This window comes from Microcaecilia unicolor, chromosome 3, assembly GCF_901765095.1.
Source record: "Microcaecilia unicolor chromosome 3, aMicUni1.1, whole genome shotgun sequence".
NCBI classification, from domain to species: Eukaryota; Metazoa; Chordata; class Amphibia; order Gymnophiona; family Siphonopidae; genus Microcaecilia; species Microcaecilia unicolor.
In genome coordinates, this window is record NC_044033.1 from 376,105,552 (window position 1) to 376,122,199 (window position 16,648).

At 41.6% G+C, this 16,648-nt stretch overlaps 1 protein-coding gene across 1 annotated transcript in view; it reads left to right on the forward strand.

Moving 5' to 3' along the window:
* Positions 1–7,425: 7,425 nt before the first annotated feature.
* LOC115465137 (cGMP-dependent protein kinase 1-like) overlaps positions 7,426–16,648 on the forward strand; it is a 128,884-nt gene continuing 119,661 nt past the window's right edge. Inside the window, exon 1 of the mRNA XM_030195537.1 lies at positions 7,426–7,493. Within this exon, the coding sequence (XP_030051397.1) occupies positions 7,434–7,493 (60 nt within the window). The 5' untranslated portion in view covers positions 7,426–7,433. The remainder of the gene's footprint in view (positions 7,494–16,648) is intronic.

Sequence of the window (16,648 nt, forward strand, 5' to 3'; positions counted from 1 at the left end):
AATTAGTTGTTAGCATTTAATTATTGATAGTTAACTGTCACTAATGAATTTGTATGCGCAAATCTGGGCATTAGGAAAACCACTGCTTATCCCTGAGGTTATGTAGCATAGAACCTTGCTACTTTTTAGGTTTGGTTGACCACTGTTGGAAGCCTGCTATTGGGGATAGATAGATGGACCTTTGCTGTGATCCAGTATGGCAATTCTTAAATGTTGTTATGGTAGAAAAATAAAAACAAAACTTCTGATCAAATCTAGTAGTAATCCCCTTTATGAAAACTGTTAGTGAGTCATAGAGATATTCCTATGCTAAAAAGGTTTGGTTTGTTTTTGGTTCATTTGGGCTTGTTCCCTGATTTTTAGACTTTTTTGGTTCATTTCACAAACTAGTTTTAATAAATACATTTTTAATGTGCACTTTTTAAGGAGCATTCACTTATTTAACATGTGTTAATTCATAGATTAAGGCATGTTAAATTGATTTAACGTGCACTAAAATTTTTAAGGAGCATTAACAAAGTGGGGGCCCCTTTTACCAAGCTGCGGCAAAATGGGGCCTGCACTGTGTGTTTTTGACATGTGCCAAGGCCCCCTGCGCAGCAGGTAAAAGCTAGGTCTTTCTTTTCTGCGAGAAATGGCTGTGCAGTCATTTCGACGGGGAGCCCTCACCGCTACCCATTGAAGTGGCGGTAAAGGCTCCCGCACTAACCCGGCAGTAACCAGGAAGTTTGCGGCATTGACCAATTACCACCGGGTACACACCAGCACTATATATTTTTGTAGTGCCAGTTATGATGGCACACTAGGGATAGAAACTTCTGCCAGGCTGCTGCGGTAGCCCAGCGGTAGTTCCTTTTTAGCGAGGGGTAAATCCACTTTGGGCTTACTGCCATTTTGTAAAAGGGGCCCTGGATGCATGCTACTGATTGTGCATCCTACAAAGTCATAGAAAGTCAAATTACTTATGCATGGAGAGTTTTGTATGTATGCATCCAAGCTCATTTATCTCTTTCTCTTTAGAGGTTTCTTTTCGGGTTGCCTCCTGATTCAATGTTATAAGAAACATTCCAAATCAGTCTTGTTTTACCTTATTGCATACATGGATTTGTAGTTCAGTGGGACAATTCGAAAGTCCAGTTGAGTATAACCCGGACTAGATTAACCTGTTCCTTATGATGTGGAGTCATGTGATAACCCTAGTTTTTTTTTCCATTACTCTTCTTTCCTATTCTATTTTATTTATTCCCAGTGCATGGTCTGTAGTAAGAGTCAAGAGTCTCGCCCTCCAGTCTGTCTTTGAGATCTTTCCCATATTTTAATAACCACTGTCCAAGGTTGTCCTGCTTCCATGTTTTTCATGTGGAAGAGAATTGCTTTGAGAGCTGCACTTTAATAAATTATAGTAGAAAAGGTAGGGCCCTTTGCTGAGATTAATTTATTTGTCTAGCAAAACCTGGATGTTGGTCTAGTAAAAGTTACCACTCAACCTGTCTTAAAAAAATAAATAAATATTGGTCTACCACAGTGACAAACGCCTTAGGGAGAATTCCTATCTCCACATCACACTGTAGCATGTTCATGGAATAACGTATTAAGTGGTTCCTTGTGGAAAAGATAACAAATAAATAAAGAAATAATGTTCCAGTGGCTCTGCCTATTTCCTCAGAACTCTGACTTTTTCATTACCACCAGTAATATTTGGAATTTTGGCAAGTTTCCCTGGGCAAGGATATCCTAAAAGTACTCATTTAGATGTGTGCTTAGACATCACTTCCCTACTGCACCTGAATATAACTTGCCTTCAGCTGCAACTGAAAAAGGCATGAGCCAAATCTTAATAAATATATCTGCACATGGAGCTAAATTAGGCACTGTGTAGGTTTCCCATGAGGCTTCTGCTGAGGGTCAGAATATTTTCGATGGCTTTGGCAAAATGCCCTCACCATAGATGTAGCAACAATTAAAAATTGCTCAAAAGAGAATAAGTGCCATGCAGATACATAAAAGGCTTGGAGAACTCACTGTAAACAGCTAATTAATAGCATACCCTGGGAGCAGCATTTCAAGCTCCACATGAACAGCTCAGTAGCTAACTAGTAGCCAGTAGTCCTTGCTACTGCTGTTGGATTAGTAATATTCTCTAAGCCTCAGAAAAAGTAAGCTGAGTTCTCCTGTCAGAGAAGCCTGGGTGAAGCAAAGCATCAGAAACTGAAATACAGAGGGCAGTTGCATCCTGCTCGTACTGCCACAGAAAGCTGTGGGAGCACATGGCCTATATGTGGGCGAAGTATATGGAAGGGCCAGAAGACTGGAAGAAATACGTAATGGTAAGCCTTCCAGGGAATAGATATGATTTTTCAGGAAAGCATTAGCAAATTCTAGAATCCTAACAAAGCTACTGGAACCAGGAAGTAGAAATGGAAACCCACTGTATCGTGTAGCATATTGTTTCTGTTGTGGAGTTTTCCAGGTTGATAAGGGCCATAATTTGTTCTGGGTCCTGTGCAATAATTCCAAATGCAGGCAGACTTCATCTTGGTTAAAAGAACAAGTCATTAAGGCCTATTGTTATTTCAGGGTGTATTATTAATATGCAACAGATTGCAGACAGGCAAAGCTTATTTTACATGTGTTATTATTAACCCTTCGGTGCCTATGAACCAGTTCAGCCATTGATTTATATATCATTCCATTGATATTTAACATCGTAACAGACAACAGATAAAGACCAGCGTGTTCCAGCTAGTCTGTCCAGTGAGGTGGCTAGAGTCGAATCCACTGCTTTGTGTAGAACATGCAGGTTACCTCCTCTGTGCCTTTGTTTAGGATTGTGTCTACTGCTCCATACAGGTTACACCCTTCCGTGTTATTTGCTTTGCTTTGCTTCCCTCCTCTTGCTAAATAGGGATTCTCTGAGGTTGAATTTCAGCCCACGGGAGGCAGCCCGGCTAAGTGCCATGATCGGCACTAAAGCCAGATATTCAATGTCGGGCTGTTTCCGGTGACTGGCATTGAATATCCATTTTTTTTTGATCTGGCTGAAACAACCGGCTAAGTCAGTATTCAATACTGGCCAATTAAGTTTATAGTGACCAAAGATAGGACTGCTATTTAGGCAGTTTGATTTGCCTGCTAAACTTAGCTAGCCAGAGTCTGAATATTCACGGTTAGCTGGCTATACACGAGATATATAGCCGGTTAGTCACTATGGGGGAGATTCTATATATGGCTCCCAAAAAAAATCGGCGCTAAAATCAGTGCCAAGTAAGCATATTTTATAATCAGTGCCTAGATAAAGGTGCCAATTACAGAATACGCTTAGTTGATTTTTCAGCACCTAAATCTATGCGCATCCATTTACACCAGCGAAAAAAACATGACATAAATCCCAGCATTTAGATTTAAGCGCACTGGGCCATATTCTATAACTAGGCACGTAAATTTCAGAATGCCCACGAAACACCCATTTCTCCACCCATAACCATGCCCCTTTTTGCCTGCACATGTTAGAAGTTCGGTGCACATTATTACAGAATACGCTTAGCAACTTGTGCACCTAAATTCTAATCAGTGCAAGTTAGTACTCAATATTGCTTGTTAAGTGCTGTTATCAGCACTCATTAGCTTGCTAAGCTTGTTAAGTTATGTGCATTTCTATCGAATCATGGATCTCTAGGTGCGCTATACAGAATCTGGGGGTACGCGCTAATATTGATTGAAAATAGTCAGCTATCTTGTGCTGAATATTAGCGCTTAGCTGGCTAAGTGCTATTTAACCGGCCAGGAGCCATTTATGAAATAGTGCATAAGTGTTTTCATGTAGATCTGTAAAGGGGGCGTGGCCATGAATGGGGCATGGGCGGGCCAGGGGCATTCCTATTTTGCTGATTGTCAATGTGTTTGTTTTATTAGAATGTCATCAATAAAAAATTGTTGAAACTAAAATGTGCACAGTACTATAGAATTGTAGGAATTCGTGCCCAACTTGAATACCAGGATTTACACCTGGTTTCAGTTGGTGCAACTCCTCGTGTTCAAATCTGAGCATGAATCCCGGTGCTGCCCATCTTGGAGCGCCTGTTATATCATTTAGCGCCAGTTTTTGTCACCACTGAATTGTGAGCACCATTTAGAAAATTCCCCCTATAATATGTAAACATTGGAGTCCAAGAGTTTGACTGTTATTTTTGTCATTATTATTATTAAAATATCTATAACTTGCCTATTGATTAATTACTAAGTGAATCCACATAATATTGGGTCTACATAGTAATAATTTTTTTTTTTTTTTTTACAAATGTTGCTGCTTAAAAAACCACTACAGTGGGGTGCGCTCAGGCAGTCTATGGTAACTTTGGAATCAGCCCACACTTTCCACGTGCTATAAAAAACTTTTTATTTTTTAGCTCTGGGGGCATGTTTACAGGCGGAGAGTAGGTGTGTTCTACGCTAATCGGCTAGCGCAGTTACATTGCCACACATCAACTGATTAGCGCATGATTAGAGAAGGAGCCCTTACCACCCAGGGCCGCCGAGAGGGGGGGACAGGGGGGACAAAATTCCCTGGGCCTCCAGGGGGGGCCCGGCACCCGCCCGCCCTCCATTGCTCCCTAGCATTGAATTTAAGCGCCTCACCTTCAAAAGCACAGCAAGCAGTGGCAGACCACTCCTTCCTTCCGTGTCCCGCCCTCACCTGATGTAACTTCCGCGAGGGCGGGACACAGAAGGAAGGAGTGGTCTGCCACTGCTTGCTGCGCTTTCGAAGGTGAGGCGCTTAAGGTCAGTGCAGAGGGCCCGAGAGTAGAAAGAGGGCCCGGTGGTGTGTGGAAGGGGGGCCCCGGGGGCGGCCTTGTCCCGAGCCTGGCCCAGTCTCTCGGCGGCCCTGTTACCACCTAGAAAATAGGTGTCGATAAGTGCTCATGTGCTAATAGCCATGCACTAATGGAAAAATTATCACATGACTATTAATAGAGGAAATGGAAAGTGAAGTTATTTTACAGCCGTGCTAGAAGTGGTCACAGCACGCAGGAAAGCCCCATGCAAGTGATTGCGCAGGTCACTCTTTAGAGCCCCTAACTGTTTGAGGGAGCTGAGGGTTTTTCAAAGTTTAGAAAATCTCTGTCTAAAATAATTAGAAACAGAGGGGCCGATATTCAGACCACGGGAGTTAGATCGGCTAACTCCCGCGGTCAGTGTTGAACCTGGATATTCAATGCCGGGCTGTTTTCAGTGACTGGCATTGAATATCTGGTTTACGTTTGGCCGGTTTAAAGATAGCTGGCTAAGTGGTTATCTTAAAATCGGCCAAAAATATCTCACTTTTTCACACGGTCAAATATGGCCACTAAAGTGGCTTTAAAAATCAGTGGATAGCCACTAACTGGGAATATTTCACAGAGGATAGCCAGTTATCCCACTTTGAATATCGGCGGATGGCCGATTAAGAGCTATTTAACCGATCAGCAGCCATTCTGGCCAGTTAAATAGTGCTGAATATCGTGGGGAGAATGCACAGCAAAAGCAAAGGCAACAGAAGCAGTAGCAGCAAGTAGATATGTGGTATATGAGATTTGTAGCTAGTATCAGCATTTGCAAAGCTTGATACAGAGCACAAGCTTGATACAGAGCTGAAACACGGCCCATGTTGATCAATAAAACTGTCCTCACCATCACATCCTTAACTGGATTTCCCAGTTTCATACTGAGTTTCTAAGGGGTCCTTTTATAAAGCAGCACTAAAAGATGGCCTTAGTGGACCCATACATGGGTATTTCCCACATGCTAAGGACATTTTTAGTGCAGCAGTAAAATGGTCTATTTCAAATTTTTGTATTGATGGCCACATGCTAATGTTATATATTATGTGTTGGGAGGTTCACTTAATTATGGAGGAAAAAGGTCTCAAAATACCAGTTTACTGTACACAGAGAGACACATCAGCACGTCTATATCCCTCCCTTGAGAAAGCGGTGGAGTGAAACGGGTCCCCGTCAGGAGATAAGAAAACAGACGTGAGACCATCCAGCACACAAAAGCTAAGTCAAAGAAAATTTATTTTTGTGAAAAGTCATTTGAATAAAATTGAAGGAGGTTTTTTTTAGGTCGATGATGAGTTCAGCCTAAGATATGTCTTATGATATACTCATGGTCTGTGCCCTGAAGAGCATAGGTACAAATCAAAGTAGGGTATACACAAAAAGTAGCACACATGAGTTGTCTTGTTGAGCAGACTGGATGGACCGTGCAGGTCTTTTTCTGCCGTCATCTACTATGTTACTATGTTACTATATATATGGGCAAACTGGTATTTTGAGACCTTTTTCCTCCATAATTAAGTGAACCTCCCAACACATAATATATATAATTGCAGGCACTCCATTTGCGTTACATACGAGTAATATCTGCAATTCGGGTTGTTTAATTTGAAGTAATCACATGCTAATGTTGCCATTAGCATGTGGCCATTAAAAACGATTAGTGTGTGAGTTCTTACCGACACCTATTTTGTAAGCAGTAAGGGCTCATGTGCTAAACAGTTATCACGTGGTAACATAGATGCACTAACTGATTATCGCCCCAGACACGTCCTTTCACTGTAAAAATAAGCGCATCCTATGGTAAATTCTTTTAAGCTGCAGTAATCATGCACTAGTGCTTACCACAGCTTTGAAAAAGGAGCCCTGAATGCTGTGACCAGCTGCCACGTGCCGCTTTAAGAACATAAGAATAGCCACACTGGGTCAGACCAACGGTCCATCTAGCCCAGCATTATGCTTTCAACAGTGGCCAATCCAGGTCACAAGTACCTGGCAGAAACCCAAATAGTAGCAAGATTTCAGGGCAAGAAGTGACTTCCTTATGTCAATCTCAGTAGCAGGCTATGGATTTTCTAGGAATGGCTGGAATGGCACTATTGTCATCATCGGGCTGTGCTAGAGCACAGCCTGTTTCTGGAGAGACCAAGGAAGCCCCAGGGGAGGGGTTGGTGCTTCCCCCTAGGTTAAACCATCAGAGGTGGCTCTTGATACTGTCTGGGCTGGGTTGGAGTCTATCTATAAGGTATGTTCTTTGGCATTTCCAATGGTGGCTGATAACTTTCGTGGGGTTCAGAAGACTAAAGAAACTTTAAAAACATATGGTGTGAAAACTGAAGAGTTAATTGGCTACTTAGGTTAAAATTTTCAAACTACTTTATTACAAGACCGTTTGTTATTTCAAAGGAAAATTGGCAATTTTGAAAACTATACTAGATACCTGAACTTAAGTCTGTTAAAATTTCTTCAGTTAATGACAAAATATCACCTAGGGAAGTATTTTATAAATATCTTCAAGATGTGTTTAAATGTTCTACTGAGACACTTCTCTCTTTGCATAGAATTTATTTTCTACCAATTTCTAAGAAGCAATCTACTCCTGAGGGAGAATCTTCAGTGATGGATGTTTCCTCAGATAGTCTGAACTTGACTGATATTCTGGAGAAATCACAAGAAGAGGTAGTGCTAAGATCTACCTTTGGTGACTTTTGTCTTTAATCAGGATAAGGAAGCTTTAATGTGATTGTACTTTAAAACTAAAGACTTGAAGTTCTAAGAGCAGGGGCAGCCTGACCATCAGGCCACCTGAGGCAGCACTCTTTCGAGAGCAGCATCTCCCCTTTCTTCCTCCACACCGTTCCCCAATTTTACATTCTTTGATTCCCATATGCTGTCCTGCCACCGGCGCCCGCCTCTTCCTTTTACTCTGGACGCCTTTCTGATGTAACTTCCCGTTTCCTCAGAGATGGCTGCAGTAGAGAAGAGGCCGGTGCCAGCAGCAGGGCAGCATATGGGAATTGCAGTCGCCACCAGCTTTTAAAAAACGTAAAAAGAAGGTAAAATTTGGGAACAGGGTAGAGGAAGGAAGGGTGGGATGCCAGAACTTGGTCTGGGGGGGAGGGGGCAGCATCTCAGCCCTGCCTCAGGCGGCATCTTGCCTTGCGCCGCCTCCGTCTATGGGGCTAAAGTTTCCATTTTTCCTGGTGTGGCTAAATTAACCCAAGCCAGACGAAGGCGGTTCCTGACCCTTCCTCAAAGAGTATTGGATGTGGGTGCTAAGTTGCAGCTAAGATATCCATGTAAATGTGTAGTTTGTTTGGACAACCACACTTATATTTTCTATGATGTTTCCCAATTGCAATTTTTCCTTGAAGGGAAAGGCACTTGCACAGATGGGACTTGAGATGTCTTTGACTCCCTGAGCCATTTATGATAGTGGACTGTTCACTTGCTTTGTTTATAATTTGTTCTTTGATTTTTCCTCTTCCTTGGAGAATTCTGAGCCTATAAGTGGAATATCTTTGACCAATTACAACTTAACCAGCCAGCACTGAATATTGGTTTGGCTGGTTAAGTTCAAATCGGCCAAAAATAAACCGGATATTCAATGCCGGTCACGGAGATGGCTCGGCATTGAATTATGTTATTAAGCTCTTTATCATGATTCAAATCTGTTTTGATGTAAGTTGGAAACACAATAAAAAGAACAAAAAAAGATATTTAGAAACAACTGGAGGTTCAAGTGGGCTAAATTTTCCTTTATCGGGTTTTTCTCATCCTCTGTTTCTACCACCAAAAGTTTATTCACGTTAAGCCTAGGTAAAATGAGAAAGGCCACCAAATGTCAAGAAAGAATTATACAGAAAAATAATATTTTTAGCATATGTTCCCCCTTTCCTGAGGACGCATTGCAAGGAGTGTGCTGGGTTCAGAAGCCTCTGAATGAGGCGGGGATAAGGAATCTCTTTCCACCTCTAAGGATTCTATCTCTCTTCCTCCTGCTTCTGGCAAAAATGAAAGAGAGAAGAGGTGACAGGCATTGAGGATGCCTCACAAAAGGTTCAAAGGAGGAAAAAAACCAATCCATACAAACTATACCTCCAATAGGGGCATTTCTCAACACCAGAGTAATCTCTGGGAATACATACATGCATCCATCCATTGGCAGCATGGCTGGTCTGTAGGAATTGAGGAAATTTGAGTGTGTTACACATTTTAGAAAGCAATTGAAATTTTAACTTTTTAAACAAGCATTCTCACTGTCCTGAGTATGGGCACAAAGTAGACATCTACTGATAGGTTGCTGTAGTGACTGATTATATGACGTGAATTGGAGAAGGACCATATTATATTATACTGTACCTCAATTGTAGTGACACCATTATTATGATCACAAGGAGCAGCAGTGGGATTTGAATATTGTTATTTGAATATTTTTACTGCTGTAATTGTCTATTGCTCATGTTTGATTCTTTCTTACTGTGCACCGCCTTGAGTGAATTTCTTCAAAAATGGCGGTAAATAAATCCTAATAATAAATAAATTATGTCTGTGTACGGTTATTTACCCAGTACAGTGGATGGTGTAAACTATAAACGTTGCAATAATTAAATAAATACATAACTACAACGTACTGGGTGAAGGGGGAAGGGGCAGGGTAAAATTTTGGATTTAGCTCACACCTTTTTTCAGTTGTAGCTCAAGTCCAGTTACAATCAGGTACAAAAAGTATTTCCCTGTTCTCAAGGGCTTGCAATCTAAGGGGCCCTTTTACTAAACTGTGTTAAATTGTGGACTTAATGCATTATGTTTATTTTGGGCAAGACCAAAACTAATGTTGCATCAAACAGGGGTGTTCCCACTATTTTTTTTAAATTGCAGGTCATGTGTTAATATTTGGATAAATGCACAGTACCTGCTCCTGGTTAACGCTGAAGCACTCAACACCTTCTGATTAGGAGGCTGTAAGTGGTCCTGTGCTAACTACATTAGCCAGTTAGGGGTCCTTTTACTAAGGTGTGGTAGGCCTAATGTGGGCCTAGTGTGTGCTAAAAGGGCACTTTCGCGGGATGTGCTGAGGTGTCCCACGGCAGTTTCCCGCTGGAAAAGATTTTTTATTTTCCAGAGAGGGAAGCATGCCAATGAGTAGGCGTGCCTGAGCTAATCACGCGTAAAAAATGGAATTACCGCCTGGCACACGTGGTAGCCGGCCAGTAGTTCCAAACTGACATGTTGGATGCGCGTAGGCGCCCATGTTCCTTTGTAAAAGGGCCCCTAAGTATAAGAAGCTAGCTGGCTAACAATTTCAAGCCCAATCTCTGCCCATGCCAGTCACCATTTTAGAGAAACAGCACGCTCTATGCGCAGCAATTTTGATGTTCAAGCAAGGGGTTCCTGATGAAGGAAAGAGCTCTGTGAAACCTGACTATGGACCCATGTGAATATTAAGATAAGTGCCATTGTGCCAAGTATGGACAAATATTATTTGATTATGTGAATTTTTAAGAAGTGGCATGGTTACAGCATTTAAAGATTTGACGTTCTATATATTTAATTTTTGATGTGACTTGATTGTAAACTTCACTGGATTAGCACTGTGTATTTTAGGGAACTGTCTCACACATAAGTTGTATTCAATGATGGTGTGAAACTTCAGCCATGTTATGTGAACATTATTTCACTTGACTGTATACCTGAGAAAAAGCATTGTCTGAGGACTCAACTATTAAATATTATATTATATTTTGTTATTCATCTCTCTGTTAAAATCTTGTTTTGTATATTTAGGAAAAATCTTTTTGGGAAGGTATTGTATGGTGTTCATGCCACACCCTTGACAAAAAAAATTCAGGAAAGCACGGTTTAACAGAAACAAGCAAACTATCATAAAACCCCTAAACTCAGTCATACTGTAGTCTGTTATCACATGTTAATCTCACTTTAAGTGCTTTAGGTGAAGGGCCCCAAAGTTTGTTCCTAAGGCAATGGAGACTAAAGATAATTCCCTCTGATATTCAAAACCTGGAACGGCACCGGGCCGGTTAAATTGTACTTAGCTGACTGCTCTTTTACTAAGGCATGTAGGCTCTTTCCAACGTGCATCAATTTGGAAGTACTGCTTGGCTACCGTGTACCCCGAGCGGTAATTCCATTTTTTACGTGCGTCCGATACACACGTTGGAAAATATTTTTTTCCCACCATGCAGTGCTAACCAGGCGGTAATCAGCAGTGTACGTATGCTGACAATTACCATCCGGTTAACGCGTGAGACCTTACCGCTAAGTCAATGGGTGGTGGTAAGATCTCAGGCCCATAATGGACATGTGCCAATTTTTATTTTGACACACGTCCATTGTCGGCCAAAAACAAGGGCCCTTTTTTGCAAGTGCGCTGAGAAATGGACCTGCACACATCCAATACACGCAGCTATACCCACGCAGCCCATTTTTCGGCGCGCTTTAGTAAGTGCTAATGTTCAGCACAAGATAGCCGGATATCTCAGCTGAATATTAGCATTTTGCAGCTAGCTGGATGACCGGCTATGTCATGTGACATAGCCAGTCAGCACAGGTATTTAGCATCTGGCCAGCTATATTTGACAGCCAAATATTACCGCGTCAATAGGTGGAATATCTTTGGCCAATTACAACTTAACCGGCCAGCACTGAATATCAGTTTGGTTGGTTAAGTTCAAATTGGCCAAAAATGAACCGGATATTCAATGCCGGTCATGGAAATGGCCCGGCATTGAATATCCAGGCTCAGCGCCGACAAACGAACATTAGCCAAGCTAACTCCCCTGGTCTGAATGTCAGGCCCACTGTGTTTAGTGGGCGTTCTACCTTGTGGGATACTTTGGTATGTTTATTAGAATCCATTGAAGACTTTGGATAAGTGATTATAAATACTTATTATTGAATCATGAAGATTTAAGTGTCTGGGAGGCTTGGTTGTTTATTGTCATGGTGTTTTGTTCTTTTTTTACTGTTATTTCATTTTATGATAATTTGAGTGTTTTTGTGGTGATTATTTTATTGTTATTATATTTTGCAGTTTTACTAATATTTGTTTTATTGTACCATGTTATGAACAATTTTGTAAGGTATGTAATTAAGTTTAATAAATGAAATTACATTTACAAAATAATTAAAAATTTTCTTTTCAGCTTTATGGTTGATGAATACTATCACTGTAAATACTGCAGAGTGAAATTTCTTTCACATGTCTGGGTCATATTCAGTGCCTACTGTTTTTCTAACTTTTTAAATTAACATTGGTAAACATGATTTGATGTAATATATAGATACACTATATTTGTATTTAATAAACAGGAGGTGATAAGGCATAACCGTGCTAATTACAACATCCTGTGCTTGTCTTTTTAGGGAACTAGTCCAAGCCCATATCAGTTTATCTAATCAATTTGTGTGGACCAGTTATGTGTGCTCTGTTTACACAGCACTGGATTTACTCTGCTTCACCCTTATTCCTGTTTCAGTCATCAGACATCGCTGTTTGGCCAACATGAACTTTATGGCTTGGATTATATTTATTAGGAGATGCACTAAAATACAGCATGTGACAGATATGTATGCTTTTCTTTTCAAGTGTTTAATACAAATTAGACTGAAAACCTGGCTTGCTGACGTCTTGTCCCATAAATGTAATCAATTTAGTTATTTATATTCTATATCTTACAAAACATAGTTCAAACAGAGCAGATTACAACATTCACAATAAGACAACATTGTGCACTGTAGTTTAAAACGATTTAACCAGCCAAAAATGGCTCCTGGCCGGTTAAATCACTTGTTCAGAGCTAACCAGTCATATTAAGTGCCGCTGAAAATGTTCTGTTAGAGTCCAACATGAAACCAGCTACTCTGGGGGCGCTATGGGGGCACAGTCAGAACTTGGTTGGTTAAATGCTGATATTCAGCTCTTAACTGGCCAAGGTCACCATATAAGTAGGACCAGTGGCATAGCCTTGGGGGCCTTGCCCACCCAATCTGCCAATTTGGATTCAGGCCCCCCCAAATCTACTGGTTTGGTTGGTGGGGCTCGCCAAGCCCTGCCAGCAGAAACCTTCGTCCAGCGATGTTTGCTGCTGCGCTGCCTGCCCTGCTCCTCCCTTCGAGCGCCTGCTCGGTTTTAGTGAAATTGAGTGTGTACAAAACCTTAATACTAATTAGTGCTGATAATTGCTTATTATCTGCCAGAGAATGTGGTAAAGGTGGTTAGCTTAGCGGAGTTTTAAAAAGGTTTGGATGGCTTCCTAAAGGAAAAGTCCATAGACCATTATTAAATAGACTTGGGGAAAATCCACTATTTCTGGGATAAGCAGTATAAAATGTTTTGTACTTTTTTGGGATCTTGCCAGGTATTTGTGACCTGGATTGGCTACTGTTGGAAACAGGATGCTGGCCTTGATGGACCTTTGGTCTTTCCCAGTATGGCAATACTTATGTACTTATGTAGTGCCCAATTATTGGTGCTAATTAGCTTGTTACTCAATTAAATTGTGTCTGCAAATTGGGCGTGCATCCATTCTTGTGCACACAATTTTGAGCGCTATATGCAGAATTAGGGTGTAAATGCTGAATTTAGAGGGTTTCTTTCTTTCTTTTTTTTTTAAACTAATGATTAGTTCATGTTATCTGCAGCAGGGCCTGTAGGAATAAAATGGGTCCTGTGGCAGATAGCATGTGCTAATCTTTAGTAAAAGACCCCCATAGTGTTCAGTTCCCACTGCAGCTCCTTGTGACTCTGGGCAAGTCACTTAACCCTCCATTGCCCCAGGTACGAATAAGTACCTGTACATACTATGTAAACCGCTTTGAATGTAGTTACAAAACCAAACAGAAAGGCGATATATCAAGCCCCATTCCCTTTCCCTAGTGTACATTAAAATCATATAAGCACAAAAATAGCTCTAATTTGAGGAAAATGTTAGCTGTATTGCATGCATGTCCTCTGAACCACACTCTCAGTGCCAGTCATTGACCGATAGGGGCCACTCATGAAGTGACAGCTGTCATTCCTCTCTTCCCTCAGTGGAATACCTGAGAATGAGTGATTCTGTTGGATTACTAAGGCCTCTTTACGGCAAGAGAATTCTCTGCTGCAAACATTTATGATCACTGTAAAGATATGGACTGTTTACTCAGGAAGTAAGTTCCCAGAACATACTTTGTAATTATGTTTTGTCCCCTCCTTTTCTATAGATAGAGATCATAGTGAACTTTAGCATCTGCTGGTTTATTTTTTAATCATCCTTGGGATATTTCTATAGTCCAAGGTGCACCTGCCACCTGGACAGGTCTCTATGGAGTCTCAGTGTTTCCTGGCTCACAGGGTGGAATCAGGGTGTGTACTGTCTAATGAAGTGAATTACGCAGGGGACAGTTATCCAAACTGCCCCAGCTGGTGCAAACTCTGAGTATTTTTACCAGCAGGGTTTGCACTAATAAACAACAGATATGTCTGCACAGGTCTTGCTTGGATTATAGACCTCCTGGAAAATTTGCATGCAATTTTTCCATCAGAAAATATTAACGTGAAAGGTAATTCTGTAAAGGGTGCCAGTAGTGTGAATAGCACTTACATGTGTGATTGGCACCAATAATTGGCAGTTTTGCATTTACTGCAGGATTCTATATTGCGTGCCTAGAGATCTGTGCCAAAATCCAGGTGAGTGGACTCAAATACAAATCCACCTATGCATCCAGCTTTTCCTACTTAAGTGCACAACTATGGAACGCACTACCAAAAGCAGTAAAAACTACGCTCGACCACCTAAATTTCCGGAAAGCACTAAAGACAGACCTGTTCAGAAGAGCATACCCCACCGACCCAACATAAAAGTACTTGGATATCTGCGACACAATGTAACCAAAGACCGTAATGGACATTACCTGACTCTTACTCCCCCTTTCTAATTTGCCCCCAATTATACCTATCACACATGTACCTCATTCTACCACAACATCACCTTGTGTATTCATTATACATTGTATTTGTTCAGACTGGAACCTGCTAACACCGTAAACGGAACTATGTAAGCCACATTGAGCCTGCAAAAAGGTGGGAAAATTTGGGATACAAATGCAACAAATAAATAAATAAATAAATAAATAAATAACTGTGCACATAACATAATTGGCTTAACAAGCTAATTAGCATTTTTAACAAAACTTATCAAGCAATAATGAGCACTAATTGGCAATAATTAGAACTTACATGCAGAACTCACTAAGCATATTCTATAATGCAGTGTGCCTAACTTCTACTGTACGTGGAGGGGCATAATTGAACGAAAACGTCTATCTCCATGGGCGTTTATCTCCGAGAACGGGTCCGTGAAGGGGCGGACCGAACCGTATATTCGAAAAAAATAGACGTCCATGTTTTATTCGACAATTTGTGAGCTGGGCGTTTTTGTTTTTCAGCGATAATGGAAAATGAAAGCGCCCAGCTCAAAAACGAATAAATCCAAGGCATTTGTTCGTGGGAGGGGCCAGGATTCGTAGTGCACTGTCCCCCCTCACATGCCAGGACATCAACCGGGGCACCCTAGGGGGCACTTTTACAAAAACAAAAAAAAGGTAAAACAGCTCCCAGGTGCATAGCACCCTTCCCTTGTGTGTTGAGCCCCCCAAATCCCCCTCAAAACCCACTGCCCACAAGTCTACAACATTACTATAGCCCTAAGGGGTGAAGGGGGGCACCTACATGTGGGTACAGTGGGTTTGGGGGGTTGGACGACTAATAAGCATTAAGCAGCACAATTGTAACAGGTAGGGGAGGGATGGGCCTGGGTCCACCTGCCTAAGTCCACTGCACCCCCTAATAACTGCTCCAGTGACCTGCATACTGCTGCCAGGGAGGTGGGTATGACATTTGAGGGTGAAAATAAACAGTTGTGAAACTGCATATTTTGTGGTGGGAGGGGGTTTGTGACCACTGGGGGAGTCAGGGGAGGTCATCCCCGATTCCCTCCAGTGGTTATCTGGTCATTTAGGGCACTTTTTGGGGCCTTATTCGTGGAAAAACAGGGTCCAGGAAAAGTGCCCTAAATTCTCGCTAAAAACGCATATTTTGTTTCCATTATCGGCGAAAGGCGCCCATCTCTGATCGGCCGATAACCACGCCCCAGTTCTGCCTTCACCACGCCTTCGACACGCCCCCGTCAACTTTGTACGCTTCTGCGATGGAGTGCAGTTGCAAACGTCCAAGTTCGGCTTTCGATTATACCGCGTTATTCGTTTTTGGGAGATAAATGCCTATCTCCCAATTTAGGTCACAATATAGGCGTTTTTGTCTTTCGATTATAAGCTGGATAGTCAAAAAGGGGTATGGTTAAGGGTGGGGAAATGGACGTTTCATGGACATTCCAAAATTTACACGCACTGTTATAGAATAAGCCCCTGTGTGCCTAAATCTATGTGCCGGCATTTACTCCACGCTTCCCTTGGTATAAATGGATACACGTAGTATTAAGCGCTGTGATATCAACTAAGCACATTCTATATACTGAGCCTAAATATAGGCACTGCTTACAGAATACACTTAGGCGGAAATTTATTCTGTGTGGAGTTTTTAGGTGCCAAATATAGAATCTGGCTCTTAATGGGGATATTCAGTGACAGTAACTGGTAAAATGCCACTGAAAATCCCCTGATAACTCCACACAAGCAGTTTAAATGGCCCAGGAGCCTCTCCTGGATATTTAAATCACTTTGAATATTGACCCCTAAACTCCTAAATGAAAGAGCATAAAAAGTGGATGGCAACAGGGGCAGATGTAGGATAGGGAGAAGAACTTAGGAGCCTA